This window comes from Argiope bruennichi, chromosome 11 (genome assembly GCF_947563725.1).
Source record: "Argiope bruennichi chromosome 11, qqArgBrue1.1, whole genome shotgun sequence".
Taxonomy (NCBI): Eukaryota; Metazoa; Arthropoda; class Arachnida; order Araneae; family Araneidae; genus Argiope; species Argiope bruennichi.
The window spans coordinates 40,576,703-40,594,341 of record NC_079161.1 but is presented as its reverse complement, the minus strand read 5'-3'; the positions used below and the strand labels follow the sequence as shown (position 1 = coordinate 40,594,341).

The following is a 17,639-nucleotide window of genomic DNA, read 5'->3' as shown; positions in this document are numbered from 1 at the left end:
AGTAAGTGGAATTATTTTTTATTTAAAATACTAGCATATTAAGAATATCTTAATAAATATGAAAAATAGCACCATACAAAACTCAGAGTTCCAATTTTTTTTTCATTGGAATATTTATTTATTCAGACAATTCAACAATGTCTTTACATAATTTCTGCAACTAAAAACATATGCCTATCTTTAATGATTTAGAAATTAACTGCTCAGCCACTTTAAAAATGAACAGAATTCTGTTAGTTTTTTAGCTTTTAATATTTAAATATCAATCTTGAAAAATTTCAAACATATAAGGTCATTATATTTAGCAACCCAGAAACGTAATTTCATGTACTTAATTACAATCACTAAATAATTAATTGTATAATTTTCAATGTATAAACATTAAGAAATTATGAATCTCTTACCCATGTTTCATGATATGAAGGTTCCACATTTTCATTAATTCTTTCTCTCCTTCATTGACATCCGTAAATTCATCAATCATCTAAGTTAAATAAAATACAAATAATTATAGATTTCAACTTTTATTATTTTTACAGCAAATTTCTGTGAGGAAATTCATAAATAGTAAACAAGAATTCTCTTCTGCAGTTAAATTTAAGTAGAAACTTGAATACTTAAAAACATCATATACACAAACAAGAATAATAATAACAAAAAAATATTCCAAGTTTTCTGATATTACAATAAAAACATAAATAAAAACTCTCTCTCTCTCTCTCTCACACACACACATGCACAAATTCATCTTTATCTGAATTAAATAAAATACAAATTCTTCTGTGGTTTTCGACCATCATTATTGCTACAGAAAATTTTAAGAAGCAAATATACACTTTAAAAAAATCCTTTTTAACAGTTAAATGTTAAGGAGAAATTAAACAAAAAATAATTATGATCAATTAAGAGCCCCTAAAACATCATGTGTACAAAAAAATTGAGAAATAAGTAAATAATAAATAGTATTCCAACTTCTCTTATGAAATTCGTGTACTTACATGCTGTGTTTTTATTCTTAACCATAGTGGGTCATTTTCAGATTCACTGTCAATATCTATTTCCTGAGGTCTCACAGACAAGCAAGTGGCAGTATGGTAGTACAAGCTTAAATGGGAAAACAATCAACACATAATAAAATATACATATTAAAAAACATTCATACATGAAATAATTTTGCAGATACGTAGCCAAAAAGAAGACAAATTTGGAATTTAATCCAGTTTATTTTTCCAAGAGAGACATTATTTGTGCACAGGGAGAAGCAATAACATGTATACTTGTTTGCATTCCGACATATGATCAAAGTGTTTGAAATTTTTCCCTTAGGGATTTTAATAAGAGATTCTGATAAGGTTTTCTTTTGACACGTTTTGATTTAGAAAAGGGAATTTTAGGTATCTTTATAAAAGTGCAGTGGGAGTTAAGGATCTTGATCCTTTCACTTAGAGCATGAGAAATGCATTAGACATCAGTTTTTTTACAGTATGTGCTACACGTACATAAAGTTTAAATGTGCATTTTTTAAAACAAAATAATAGTAAAAGTTAATTTAAAATTATCATTTGACAATGAATAAGTTTTCATTGTATTAAAATGATTATATATATGACTAACCCATCACTACAGGATAAAAATCAATTAAATAAAACTTTTCATTTCTGTCAACTGGCTTAGAAGCCAAAAGTATTCAGATAAATAAAACTGAATACATATATTCTTTCTAGAAACAAGTAATGTTGCTTATATGATTACAATGAATCATATAGAATTCTCTCTCAGTCAAGGAAATGTTACATATAAGTAGAAAAGGAAAAGTAGTTTTTCAAAAAGAAGCCTCGGATAAAAGTAAAATAACCATGATTAAAAAGTTTTTAAAAACATTTTTATATCAGCTTTTTAAAAGAACAAAAGGCATTTATATTTCAAAGAACTTTTTAGAAATTAAAAATAATAGTAATAATAATAAATTATATGTTAAGTTTTGGATGCAAACGGTTTAAAAATTTACACAAATTCTTAAAAAAAAAAGCTTTAATAATATGCAAAGGAAGTTTATGAAGAGATTTTTAAAAAATATCTAATAAAAAAAACATTAATTATATATTACTATATTTTAATTATAAAAATGAAAGGCAAATGCAAAACTGAAAATAAAGTTGAAATTTTGTCCAATAAAGTAAATGCTTTTTTTTACAGTAAAAAAATTCTTTGATCAATATGTGTTCATGCATTGATTTGACATTAAAATTCTGAATTTTTACAAGGCTCAAAGTTTTATTCTACCATTTTGGTTTAAAAAACACCCAGGTAAAAAAAAATAATCCAATACTAGTTTAAGCTGCCAAAATTTTCTGCAATACCTTATTACAATGCTTGGAAAGCTATATTTATATAACATTATTTAAAATCTTATTATTGGATTACTGCTATAATTATCATTCTTAATTCACCAAAAATGTACATAAGACGAACAGTAAATTAATTTTTAATAAAATAAAAAGAAACACACCGATTGTGACCAGAAATGTAAGAGCGAGGGCCATCTGCTTCTGCATCATCAGGTTCCAAAAATTCAGATAAACTTGGTGTTGGTCTTTTAGGACTACAAAAAGAAAAGGAGTTAATACTCAAAACTAAAGATTGTGTATATGAAATTAAGGTAAGAAAAATCAACCTTACCGACACACCATAACATGAGTAACAGGATTACGTCGAGCTGGACCAGTGCGACTAAAAGCAAAACCAGTTGAATGTAAATCGTTAGGATTTCCCACATAGGAACCATCATATGATTCATTGATGGACACGTCAATACGAGCACCCTTGGGATGAGGCTGAAATGCATTCTTCAATTTATAATTGTATTTTCAAAAACTTTTAACTTTCAAATAATACTAAATAATATAATTTTTACAATCATATTCAATCAGTAAAAAGTCATAAAAATTTGAAATAAATTTTCTTAACAAATTTGAAAAAAATTTAAAAAGAGAAATCATGCCTTTCTCAGTTTTAGAAGTAGAAAAAAATAGAGAGAATAAATCTTAAGTTATCAATCATGTATCAAAATATTTAAGAAATTATTGAATTGCATTTCATTTTTTTTAAATAGAAGTGTTTATCAGTAATAATATTCAGTGAAAATTCAAACAATGTATAATTAAATTATATATTTCTTATAAATCTAAAAGGTTTGAACTTTTACAAATATTTGCTTATATGTCATATAAACCAGCCAATGAAGAAATCTTACAACATAGTTAAAGCAAAATCGGCTGTGGCATAATTTGAGATGCTTCAGCAAACAGTAGAGCTCTATACAATTGACTCTGCACCATGGGCACTGGAAATCATCTCGTGCCTCAGTTTGTTGTCTTGTGTTGTTATTGTAGAGGAACTGATAGAAAATACGCATTTTATTTGGTCTTTCCTGTAATGGGAACTCGGGATTCACATCTGAAAAGTACAGAGACATAAATTTTCAATGAGATTATGAAGAAAAATGATTTAATAACCATAACGGCTAAACAGATTTTTATAAGATTATTCTTTTACCTAGACAAAAACAAAAGCAAATTTTTTAGAGTTGTACAGGATTTTATTTAGGAAACAAACACATCTGATTGGATGTGTTTGTGGTGAGGATATAGTCTAACATTCCAAGATGGGGGTGGTGGTCAAGAATAAAGTCTTAGGAATGGAAATTTCTTGAAGGGTTAGGGGATCAATACAATACACTGAATTCATTGAGACAAAGACATTTGGGATTAAACTCTGCCATTATATGCTGTATGACTTTATTTTAAAGACAACATTAGAACTGACACTTTCAAAGTTTATAGCTATTTTATTTTGAACTAAATAAAATGAAGTATTAGAGCAAATCATTACTTAAAACCTCCATGACTGCCAACATTAAATTTATCCAGAGCTTTAATAATATAAAATAGAATATTCTACATATAATATAATATGTATATATATAATGATATTTTAACTCTAATTTCAATTTAATTAATTCCCAAGGTTTTATTTTAATTTAGCCCATAGTAACTTCATTCTAAAATATTTTCTTATTTCCTGATCCAATTCCATTGTCTCTACTTAATTAATTCAAGAGAAGTTTTGTAAAATTGCTGAATCGGCTAAAAGCCTAACTTTCTTACACTCTGCCCAATAATTCCCAAGGTTTTATTTTAATTTAGCCCATAGTAACTTCATTCTAAAATATTTTCTTATTTCCTGATCCAATTCCATTGTCTCTACTTAATTAATTCAAGAGAAGTTTTGTAAAATTGCTGAATCGGCTAAAAGCCTAACTTTCTCACACTCTGCGTGAAGGGCTAGAAGCACATTCTTTTTTAAAAGATCCCTGTGTACCCTGCCTCGTCTGCGCAAGTAACGAAAATCCCTATCAAAATCTCATTGTATATAAGCACTATGGAGAAATATTTTCCTTATCAATTTCTCAGGTTATATAAGACCATGGATAAAATGTTCAAGAGCTTTTCCCTCATTTCTTCTGTGTTATGTGTTGCTCGTCGCTCCTGCTTGTACATAATGCATGCTTCTCCTATATAAAATAAAACGACATCACGAAATCAAGTCTCTTCACTGTCTTCGAAACTGCATTCTGCTTCACATAAAATAAGCCTTATATATATATAGAGAGAGAGAGAGAGGGAGAGAGAGAGAAAAGAGAGAGTATATTACAACTACTTTGATAAAATATAATTATTACATGTATCTTGACTGTACAAAATATATTATCCACAATTCTAAAATTCATTCTCAGTTAATTGATTATTCATAAATTAAGTTTTCTTAAAAAGTTTTTAAAAAAAGATTGGATGCATAAGGCTGCAAAAAGATGGATTATGAAAATATATATATATATATATATTTAATTCTTTCACCTAATCAGTTTTAATGGAATTTTTTTTCAATGAAATAATCATATATAACCTGATAAATTGTTGAAATGCAATACATCCTATGGCAGGATTCTTTCTTTGCCTAAGGTTGGAGATTTGATCATGACAGCCCCCCTCCCCCCAAGTATCCATCCCTGGATGGAAATTGAAACTGCAAAATTTAGCTCTGTTATAAAAAATAAATAACAATGCTGTTTAAATAAAATCCATATTGAATGAAGATCATCTAAGAGCAAATGTATCAAAGCACTCAAATTAACTTCACAATGCTGAAAGGAAAAGTAAATATACAATTACTTAAACTTGCCTTTTAAACCATTTGGACAAAAAAGCTCATCCATTTTTGTAGCTGGTTGAGGACGATCCACAATACCATTTACCAGATTATCTCTCCACTGGAGATGAAATGTAACTAAGGGGCCTTTCCCAAACACATCAATGAAATTAATTGACTGTAAAAAAATAAAACAATAATGGATTATAACTCCTCATTTAATTTTGATGTAACATATTAACTTAATCTTAACAGTCTTAACTTCACATCTTAACAGTTATCTTAGTTTAACTGTAAATTAAGATCTTCAGTTAACATACAAAAATATGCAAGCAGTATTAACAAGAGATGTACATCATAATTTCCTTATGCAACTTTATGAAAGGGGGGAAAAGACGGAAAGCAAATGCTACACATTGAAAACAAATTATTTACTACTCAATATGAGTGGCAAAGCTTATTAATAGTTAGCTAACCAATTAGCAAAGAGAGATAGGTATATACTAGATAATGTTAGATCTAGAAAAGATCATATAAATTTTGATCCATGCAGAAGTGCACCTTTGTGCAACTTTAATTAAATTTTGCTGTTTTACTTGTGTTTCCATTCAAATACATGAAAACATCAAACATTTTTAAAATAAGGTATGATGTAATATATGTATTTCACATCTTCTTTTAAAAATCTATCAATTAACCTCTTTTACGATTACTTTGACTGCTATTATGTTGTAGTTTTATCTCTCACTTTAACAAATCTACAAAATATTTTCAATAAAATTGGTAATTTGTAATTAAACTATTTTTTTCTTTTATGACTTTTGAGCAATCTTTTAAAAGATTTTTCATTTTTTTAATTACTGTTTTAATAATTGCTTTCTAAAAAAGATTTATTATTATTATTTTGTTCTTATTTGTTTTGCCAATATGAATTCCACTTTTCTGACCATATTCTCTATTTTTCAATTTCTTCCAACTGCAACATTTTAGCATATATCATTTTATTTTCTATATAAGATGTCAAAATTCTAGACCTTTCTCTTGATAACTTCTATGTGGTTTCAATATCTCTTCAACTTATTTATTTAATTTGTTTATTTTCTGAGTCATTTCACATCAAATAAAATATTAAGAAGTTACTTTTATTTGGATAGGCAATATTACTCACTTCTGGCTGAAATACTTGTCATATATGAAAAATGGCACACAAAAGTTTTGAAAATTATGAAAATAAAATTACAGTAATTGAATCAAATAGTAATTATTGTATTAGAACATTAATAATAGCATAACAATGGTATTGTATTATGGATGCTCAACAGCTTTAGTAAAGCAAATAATACTGTATCAAAATCTTATATCTTTAAAGAACAATTCTTGCATATAGATATTTGTGTATCTCAGAAATAATGTATATCTATCAAATTTTATATTAAGATAAGGTTTTGCTTTTAAAGTTCATCTATATGGGTGCTTTTTCTGAAAAAATGCAATTTTACACACACACACAATTTTTTTTAAAACTAACTATTAGAATAAGTTTATTCAATTTTCACCTCAAAGTGTGAGCAGTGCAGTATAGTATCAGAACAACACGGTTGGCACATGTGTTGCAGATCCTCAGTCTGAATCATGCTTTTTGCTTTATTTTTTATTATGTATTTATATTCAATATTTTTGTATTTTAAGTTTATCTATATAACTGTCTTTCCTGAAAAAACCCAATTTTACATACACATGCACAAAATAAAATATTTTTTTATAAGAGAGCATTTATTAGCCCTATTAGAACCTTTTTCTATCTGCACTCATGTTGACAATGTCCTATACAGAGCCATCTCGGACCTCATTTCATCATGTAAAACTAAGAATAAGTTCAAAAATATAAGTGTTGATAGATAAACTGTAAACAATAATATAGCAAACTGTTCCAAATAACGTGTTAAACTAAGTGCATTCATAATTTTTTTTATTTAAATGTCCAGTTCAGATATAGGTAAGATTGAAAAATATCCATATGTAATCAGTATGTGATTCGTATCTAAATATTTTCACTAAAAAATTTTTTTTTAAAAACTGCCAAGCTAAATTTGGTCACCTTGGTACTTCTAAATTAATACTCGACAATTCTTTTACACATTATTTTAAATGTACAGCCTAGATTATTAATGGTCAACCAACAGTTAATTGAGGAAAAGTTTGTGCCTCCCTCCCTTTAATGCTTTCTAAATTACAGCACACAAAGCCATAAAAACTTAAAATTCAAAAAAAAAAAAAAAAAAAAGATAAATTAAATAAAAGTTATTTCATAAATAATCAGATAGCGTTCAAATACATTATACAGAATCCCCATGACGTTTAAAACTATTAATAATGATAAGGATTTAGATATTCGAATTTACTGAAAAACTTCGTTTTAGAATCAACATATAACCTGTTTAAACTGAAGTTTACCTCATATTGTGGTAAAGTCATATTTGTGTTCGATACCTTCTCTTTGCCTTCGGGAAAAGTTTCCCATGATGAGAGCTTCTTTGGAGAATTTCTCTGTCCGAGATCCTGTAGAACAAGTTGATATTCACCATCTGTTAATAAACATCTTTGGTGTTTATCATATACAACAAGTTCTGCTCCATAATAGTGGATGTCATCAGATGAATTCTTCATGCTTTTTCTTTTCTTCTGTGCTGGTTCATCCACTTGGGGGAATAAAAGGACAGCAGATTAATGTTTTCCCGTAATTTTAATACAAAATTAACTGTATGCATTAATTACAGAATTTTCAGAAATCCATAAAACTTTTCTTATTTAATTACAGGTGGTTTTTAAAAATATGGCACTGTAGAAACATTTAATATGATTTTGGTTTTTAGCACAATGGAATCTCAATTATTCGAGTTGATTGAGAATGTTCATTACTTTGGAAAATTAACAATTTAATTGATAGGGATTAAATTAATACCCTTATTTCTTTTCTTTAAAAGGGGTTTTCTAAAACTGCCCATTTGAAATTATGAAATAATCAAGCCAGTAACCCACATATCCAATGAGCTATTTTTTCTTGGAACAATAATAAACGCACATCAGAAAAATTGTTTAAAAAAAATCCCAATCTAAAATGAAAAGTAAAATAATTTTTTTTTTTTTTAAATTCAGGAACTTTACAGATTTACATTATTTCCTTTGACTTTTTTTAATGATTCTTTAAGGATATTTTCCTAAAAGAATATTTATCCAGCTCTGTTACATGAAACCTCACTACATTTTTTAAAAAATGAATTAGCTTACATCATTATTGAAATATTTAAGAATGGAAATAAATTTTTATTTATTTTTTGCCTTAAATAATTTTTTAAGTTATAAATGATCAACTACCACAGATAATAATTTAAAAATCTTCACATTATGAAAATCAATTCAAGTGCCAACAATTTTTCATATGTTTGCTGATTTTATCAGAATAATAATAATAATAATAAAATCTACTTGATTTTCTATTAGCAACTTAACTGAGAGAAATATTAGTTGACAGAGATCTAGCTAATTGCTGCTTTATTGTAATTATCTTTAATAATTGAAAAAAAGTGGCAACAATGAGGAAATTAAGGTAAATTTTATAAAGCATTATTTAAGCATATGAACTTTATTTATTCCATTTACTCTAATTGAAAGGTTTTATACATATATGTTCTTTAAAGGGCATTTTAAATAAACCTTAAATACATGATGCTTTCAAGCTACTTACATACATCAGAGATGTCACCATTACAATATCCATTTACTTTTGTTTTGTTAACAGGGCATGTGACTCGCAACAAAAGTACATAAGACTTGACTAGATGTCCATTACTGAGATTAAAATTGTCATTTGGAACAGAAATGGCAGTGACTTTGGCAGGAGGGTTTGTAACATCGGGGTTCCTGTGTACATCACATTTTCCAACTAAGAGAAAAGAAATACATAATCTGCTTAGTAATTCTCATACTGAAGAATAATTAAAAGTGAGTAAAATCAACAAATATCTACAAACATAAATACAAGATGCATATTTTAGAATCTCCACAGGAGAAATTGAAGAACAGTTGTACAATTTAAATAATGATGATGACATTTTTAAGTGATATTTTCAAATTTTTAATTAAATTCCTTAATCAATATGAAATTGTGATACTTTCACATGGATTTTTAATATCATGTCTGATTAGATCAATAACAGAAAATAATTTTAAGTCAAATTAAAAATTATTTTTAAATATAATTTAGATTAATATTTTACTGAAGTAGTATTTAAATGATTTTGACCAATTTAATTTTTTTTTCATTCTTACACATAAAGCAGAGAAGTTTGATTTAAGTAATGTGAAGTTATTCATCACATCAAAAAATTACTCTAACATCAAACGGTTAGAATAACATATTTAAAATTTTGTTGCCATTTTACTAAACCAATTTTCTTTCAATTTTCCTTTTTTTCCTTCCAACACGAATTCTCAAAATCCATCTTTTAGGACTAGAAGAATTTCTGCAACATACATTAGTGCCAAGCTGTTGGATTTATTACAATAACTTACAAAATGCAGAATATAGCAGAATATAGAAAAAAAATAGCCATTTCTCTTTTCGAAATAACCAACATCTAACCTGATTTTTTTCATGTTTTCAATAGCACATATTTAATTAATTTTTCTTAATTATTTTTAATGAATATAGTTTCTTTGGTATTAGTTTGCTTCTAATAATGCTATAAAAACTCACACATCATCATTTTTCAATTTAAATCTATTTATGGAAAGCAGATTCATTCATAAACTCACCAGATATTTGCATAACAGGTGATGACACATCTTTCCTTTTTTTATGACATATCTTTAGAAGTGTAGCTTCTACACAAACTGTGTCGCCAGGGCCTGCAAGAAGCAGATCTGAATAAAAAGTTTTAATTTTACAAAATTACTAATTTTTTACTGATACTTGAAAAAGGAAAGAATATTTTAGAGAAAGCACACATTTCTAATGTTTTGAAAAAAAAAAAAAAAAAAAATTAGCATCTGGAAAATAACTCACTTACCAGGTGAGACGAAATACTTCAATGAAAAACAAGCAGAAAATTTAAATTAATTACTTTATTAGATTAATAGCAACTAAATATTTTCCCTTTCAATAAAAGAAAAAGACGATAAAATTTGAAAACAAACAAAAATTAAAACAAGAATGATAAAAAAATATAAGAAACAAATAAAAGATGCATTTTTTAAATTTTTTTTCCTTCTAGTAGGAAATTCTGCTCCTCTTATTTTGAATACTACCAGATAATTAAAATTTGCTTTATATGGCAATATTATTAAAATTTGTAGTTAATATTAATAACTTAACTTCAAAATATTAATAAAATTTGAGACAAATTATATTTTAACTATAGGATTGAAATGTTGAAGAAAGAAAACTGAATGCTATTAACGAACATAATCAGCACAGATTTGCTAATATATAGGAGGTTAAAGAACAGATTAGATAAGATAAAAAAAAAAAAAAAAAAAAAAAAAAACCTTACAAAAAAGCATTTGATATATACTTTTGAATATTTAATTTTGATTTATTCCATCCTGGGAGGCATAATTTGTACAAGAAATGACCATAAAAGATGCCCTATTCTGCATCACACACAAGAGCAGAAAAGATCAAAATTTCCCCCTTTACTTGTTTTACAATGAGATTTTGATAGGGATTTCTTTTACACATTAAGATTTAGGAAAGGGAAATATAGGTACTTTTAAAAGAATATGGTAAGCATTAAGGATTTTTGTCCCTTCACTCAAAGTGTGAGAAAATCTGAAGTGAGCAGTTTTATAGAGGGCATGTTAAATGTAATTAAATAAAACAATGAAATTAGATCAGGAAATAAGAGAAGAACCATTTAGAATGAAGTTAATATGGTTTAAATTAGATTAATAGATATAATTACATATTAAACACCAATCTTTAAATTGCATTCTCAGCCTTTTCCAAACCATTACCATTTAAGAAAAACATTTTGCATGCATGCCTGTTCCTCTATGTTTCATTCTCCGCCATTCTAACTGAACATCACTGAATTAGTATAAACTAATAAAGCTGACTATTTTAAAATCATAATCAAAAAAGCTAGTTACTGCTATTCCTCCAAGAAAACATCACATAAAAAAAGTGTAAGCACACATAATTACTCACTGCTTATAAAACTGAGATTTAAATCATATAAATAATAATCATATCACTACATTCCAGAAGTTCTGGAATTCATTAAATATTTTCCAAATACAATTAATAATGCCATTTTCCATGGAACAACGGTAATTATTATGGGAAAATCAGTCTAAATATTTTTCATACAGCTCAAATATCTAGTGCACGTACATATTCATGTTCAAAGGCATTCAAAACTTCCTCTATGAGGAAAGTCAAGGTGTCCATTACAATAAGAAGGAAGCTTACAGCTCTCCCTTATTGCATCAAATTAACTATCAAAACATCAAATATTACCAGTATAATCCTCTGACAAACTTTTTTTGTTCTGTTTGTTTTTATAAAGAATCTGCTAAAGGGACGACAATTGTCAAATGAATACACACAAAATAGTTATTTTAAAAGAAATACAAATATACAGGTTCTATTTGTATTCATTCTTTTATAAGAAAACAACATCCAAAACTTTTTAAATACAGTAGTATAATTTACAGAAAGATATCTGCAAACTTAGAATCAGAAAATATTTTTTTATGTGCTTCAAACATTTTTAATTTATTTAAAATTAACTTGTGTCATAATTTAAACAAAACTTTTTAAACTTATCTATAATAATCAAGGAATAAAAATTGGAACAGCATACAATACCTTTATGTGACTTGTCATAGTACCCAGTGAATGTTATTATTAAATGACCAGAAGGCCTAAAATGGATTAAAAAGTTTTAAAACATTATTAAATTCAAAAATATTTCATTAAAACTGTCAAATATGCTATATTAAATGATTTTACCTTTCAGAGTCCAAGGCCCTTTGCTGAGCAGTAACTTTTTCTAAAATACTATTGATTTTAAAAGATTTCCTGCAAAAGGAAAAATGGTATAAAAGCTTACTGTAGCTATTAAAACCTTAAATATTAACCAAAAGAGCAATATTAGCATTTTAATTTCAAATTCGACTTTACAGCATCATAAATTCTGCCAATAAATTTTGTTAAACTCTATTGCAATAGCAATTCTGCCCCTGACAAAGAAGACATTTCTCTCTCTAACCCCACCATCAAATTTATATAGTAAATACTAAAACTAAACTATTAAATGATAAAAAAAAAAAATCCATAATAAATATTCAAATTACTCCTACATGAAAGCTTGAAAAAACAAGAGCAATTAATAAAATACCACGAAAACTGTCAGTCTAAATTTCGATATAATTTTCAGTCAATACTGGTTCCAAATAATGTACTTGTCAGTTGTAATGGCAACCAAAAAGTGCCAAGAAAAAATTTCGCCAATTTGGCGATTTCAATCATCAAACTATATAGCACGTGATTCGCACATTCAAAATTTTTCATAATAAATAATAATGCACTTGAGTATATTTTTATAATTTGGTGAAATTTTTTATACCAATATTTTTGGTTATCATTACAATTGAATGTCTGAAGTAAAACACTATTTGTTATGTTACACTTTATAATCTTGAAATTAAATTTATAACAATATATCTATAGGAGACAGCAAATAGAAATTTTCCAATTATAATATTTACATCACTTTTCAGGATCCAAACTTCAATATCTTTATCCTTTTTTTCGTCTTAGCTCTCACTCTCAGTCTTAAGATTATTTGAATTCAGAAACTTCTAAATATTGGAACTCCTCGGTTCCTCTTATAAATATAAGAAAAATTCACAACTCTTCAAAAATAGCAATGAAAATCCATGTTCTTAATGGGCAAATAAAAAAGGAAGATCCCAAGCTGATACTATTTAGTAAGTGTATGCTGGGGCATCACTTGAGATTTCTCCCAAACCTATTTAGGTGAGCTTCTCTAATGAACTAAGCAATCAATCAATCTTAATGAAAAAGGAAAGAACTTTTGCAGTGATTGTTAAAAAGGTTTTTGATACTTTTCAGTAAAGATATGGTTAAAAAATATATTTTACCATGCAACAATTCTACATTTAAATAACATTCTTCTAAACTTTTTTTAAATTTGCCATTTTATTTGTTGTTATTTTAACAGGAAAATATTTAATTAATGGCATTTAAATATTTTATATCATTAATATTTTGAATTAGCTGACATATTTCTTTGCTGAAACACTCCAAGGGAAATTTAATTAAATATGAGATTTTTATTACTAATAGAGAATTTCGCTCAAAGAATGCAACATTTAAAAATATATGAAGAAAAACAGTGCTATATTTTTTTTTATGACACAGAGAAAATTAAGTCATGAAAAAAAAATGGAATTAATATTATTAAAATTATTGGAAAAATGCATACCTTTTTGAATGGGTTCTTGACATTCGACGTTTCATGTATGTTAAACATCTTTGAAGGAATACAGGCTAAAAAATAAAAGTAAAAAAGAATCACAACCGCAGACCAAAAAATACAATCAGTCATAAAATTCTTAGAAAATAAGCTTTAACATTAAACACAATGTATTTTCGATACAAAATGAAGAAGAATTAATTTACAAAGTACAAAAATAGATATACATCAGATTCTTTGGAATGATAAACTTTTAGCAGAAAATATTAAAATAAATAAAAAATAATACAATTATATTGCATCAGCATTTAGTATTGACAAAATATTATAAATAAAAGTTTTCTAATTAACAGAATACTGAAACATCAGATTTTCTTAATCCGTAAAATTGTAGGTAAATTTTTTTGTATAAAAAACAATAGTTATCAGAAAAGAATTTTAATAAAACTAATATTTATACCAAAACAGAAAAAAAAAATCCTTAATAAAAATTTCCTTCCGTCCATTTGCATAGTTCCAAAATCATTGCATTGAATTATTTAAATCAAATCATGTATATGACAAAAATCAAATATTATGTTTAGAAATTTCAGTCCAAATGTTTTAAATGTCTCAAAATAATACTTACAGAATGCTGTTGTCTAGAACCTAAAAATCTGTATATTTGAGTAGGTTCTGTAAGAGAAGAAACAAAATCAAATATATAAATTTCAGCACAAAACTGGAATAAATTATAAACCTCAGAATATAAATTGAACATATTTAAATAATTTTCTGAAGTTTAGAGACATCACTTTTATAAATAAACTCAAAATATAGGAATATGTACAAAGACAACATTTAATTTAAATATTATATTATATATTCTATTTTTAAATAGTATAGATACCACAAATAGAGTAACTGCTTTTATTCACTTCATCAGATGGTATCAAGAATCAATTTTCAGTTTAATAAAACCTTTTTATGTATGAATTGATAAGTTAAAGTTTCTTTTCCCAAATATAGAATCTCTTTCTTTTCCTGGATCACTTTGATAAAACTTATGTGATACAGCTCATATAACACATAAGAATACATTTATTATAAGAATACATTTACGCTTCTATCAAATCTATTGCGAATTGCAAAAAGCCGGAAGATAGAATAGATATAGATATGAAATAATTCTGAATCTGAATTATATGCCCAGTAAGTTTAAAGTTAAATATTTTTTTCTCTTACATAACCAAATTTTTTAAAAAAATGTGATTGATCAGTGAAAGAAAATGGCAGATGAAAATCTGTAACATTTAATGAAAATAATTATGTACATGAAACATTTTGAATATTTTACATATTCATAGAACAGAAAAGGGGAAAAAACTGTATTTATTATTTGTAATCTTAACAGATGCCCATTGGTACTGATCGATCAATTAAATTTAAAAATTTCAGAGATATGTTTGTTTTATGTATATTATTCTTCGTTTAATTAAAGAAAATCGGTCTTTCTTTCTCTCTCTCTCTATATATATATATGACTAATTGTATATTAATGATAAAAGGATTATAAATCTTTTTGTACATTTCACTCAAACACATTCACTTAGAGAATGTTTAAGCTAATGAAGATCAATACAGACACAATTATTAATAATGTATTTTAATATCTCATTCATAGCTGAAAAACTGGTCCATTTTTTTTTTTAAAAAAAGCTAAATACTTTCCCAAATCAAAAAAATAAATAAATGCTGTAACATGTCACATGTAATTATAAATTAATAAAGCGATGAATGGTAAATGCTTTTTTTTAAGGAATCAATTAGTGAAAAGAAGTTTCTAAAATTAATAATTATTAACAAATCTATTATAATTTTTATTAAATGCAAATAAAACAAACAAACAAAAAAACTTGCATTACTGTAAAAATTAGTCAAATCACTGGCACAAAGGGAAAAAAAAATTAACCCATTAAGAAGATTTCTTTCCAATAATATTCAATTTTTTTAATAATATTTTTGATCATTATTTAAAATCATAATCATTTTTATAATAATTCTAAGCTATGATAATCGTTAACATACATCTCAATTACTTCGAATACCATCTAAACTCTGATTTCAAGTAAGTCTAAGGACAGAAACACTCCAAATTTTATAATTTATAGCTGTAAACAGTGGAATTATACAATTTATCAAGTTTTCATCCAAAGCAATTTGAACTTAAAGCCAATAAATCGTTTCTTTTTTTTTTGTGTGTGTGGGAGGAAATCTATTGAATAACACAAAATGGTAATTCATTAGATTTTTTTTTTTTATCACTTAACAGCTTTGCGATAGTAAAATTCCTACTAAATCCATCATTTCTCGATTGCCTCGGAAAAATATGACATTCAAGACTACCCCCTCCCTTATAGCGAACTTGACAACAGACATGAGTGCAACACCCCGAAATAGCCTCTATTTGTAGCCTATTCAATAATCTTTCAACACGCACATGGTAAAGATAAGAGGAAAGGGGGAAGGGATAAAAATTTCACTCTCGCTTTTTTTTTTTTTTTTTTTTACTTTTTCTTCTCCATTTTGTAAAAGCTCGGTTTCCATTAAAAGAACCTGGTTAAGAATATTTTGCAAAATCGCCCTTTCACAGATACATCGCGAAAAGTGAAAAGAATCGACCATCTTCAGTCCTTCTCGTTACGTGTTTAAGTAACAAACATTCGAGATGGAATGGATATGGGTGGGGGAATTAAGTGGAAGGTATTAATAATGAAATAAAATTCTGCATGATTTTCAGTACACTTCAAAACATATTCATTAGAATAGATCTCTTTATTAAATACAGATTAATCTTCTTTAGAAACAACATGTAGCGTTAAACGACATAAACAATTTTCTTTTTTATTAAAAAAAAGCAATAAGAATTTAAGATAATAAGTGCAATAAAGAAAAGACTGAAAGGATTAAGTCTTCATAGGGTTTTTAGGAAATACAAATATCGGAGCTTCTTTTCTCTACGTAACTTTGAAGACCAAATATTTTTTTTAACTATTTTAATTTAACACACAAATTTTGGAAAACTGAAATATCAAAGCACTTAACTGTCAATAACTTTTTATAAAAAATTGTCCAGTGTATCACATGTAAAAAAATGAGCAAATATCACATTAATAAGTTATTTTTAACAAATTGCAAAAAAAAAAAAAAAACTCTTTTTTTTAAAAAAATAAATCTAAAAAAAAATATTATCGAGCATTTTTTATCTATTAAAATACCACATTTTTTAAAAATTTGTAATAACATATTATAAAATTTGTAAATAAGAATTAAAAGAATTTTATTAGAATAATGTCACAAAATAAATTTAAACAATGATTGATTTTTGCTAGAAAAAGTTCGATTGCACGGTCTTGATAATCTTATAACTATATACGAGCAATTCTTATATATTTATTTTGTGTATCTAGGAAACGGCTCTAATAATTTGGATCAAATGTTATATGTAGATAAGGTTTCGTTTTCTAAATTTATCTACTATATAGGTGCTTTTCCTGAAAAAAAAATGCGTTTTACACACACACACTAAAAAAAATTATAACTAAATATTGACATGTGATTATACATGACTTGCACAAACGTATCAGAGATGGAGTAATGGTTAGGGCTTCGAACTCTTATGCATTTTTCTTATATTCAATTCCGCTTCCATTTTTCTTATATTCAATTGCAATTTAATTAGATTTCGCTCTTAACTTCAAACGAGCCACAGGATTGGATTTTATTTATGATAAAAAAATATACAAATAAACTGCCGAGCGAAGATTGGTTTCCCAGATATTTAAATGAAACTACCGAATTAAAATGTCGCAAACAAATTCAAGGTCTCGGGCCTCATAGGCAATTTTTCCTGTAAGTAATCCGGCCTTAAGAGATAAACAGGAAGGA

General features: G+C 26.5%; 1 protein-coding gene across 2 annotated transcripts in view; it reads right to left on the bottom strand.

Moving 5' to 3' along the window:
• The window catches only part of LOC129957156 (polycomb protein SUZ12-like), a 58,754-nt gene that overhangs the window by 5,231 nt on the left and 35,884 nt on the right, over window positions 1-17,639 (bottom strand). The window contains exons 2-14 of one of the 2 annotated variants that reach the window (XM_056069331.1): window positions 14,341-14,387; window positions 13,722-13,786; window positions 12,224-12,292; window positions 12,080-12,135; window positions 10,024-10,131; window positions 8,954-9,151; window positions 7,663-7,907; window positions 5,242-5,386; window positions 3,254-3,456; window positions 2,680-2,834; window positions 2,510-2,602; window positions 999-1,104; window positions 405-484 (exon numbers count right to left, since the gene is read on the bottom strand). In XM_056069331.1, coding sequence (XP_055925306.1) covers window positions 405-484; window positions 999-1,104; window positions 2,510-2,602; window positions 2,680-2,834; window positions 3,254-3,456; window positions 5,242-5,386; window positions 7,663-7,907; window positions 8,954-9,151; window positions 10,024-10,131; window positions 12,080-12,135; window positions 12,224-12,292; window positions 13,722-13,786; window positions 14,341-14,387 — 1,570 coding nt within the window. The remainder of the gene's footprint in view (window positions 1-404; window positions 485-998; window positions 1,105-2,509; window positions 2,603-2,679; window positions 2,835-3,253; window positions 3,457-5,241; window positions 5,387-7,662; window positions 7,908-8,953; window positions 9,152-10,023; window positions 10,132-12,079; window positions 12,136-12,223; window positions 12,293-13,721; window positions 13,787-14,340; window positions 14,388-17,639) is intronic. The other variant, XM_056069332.1, reaches the window with a different exon arrangement.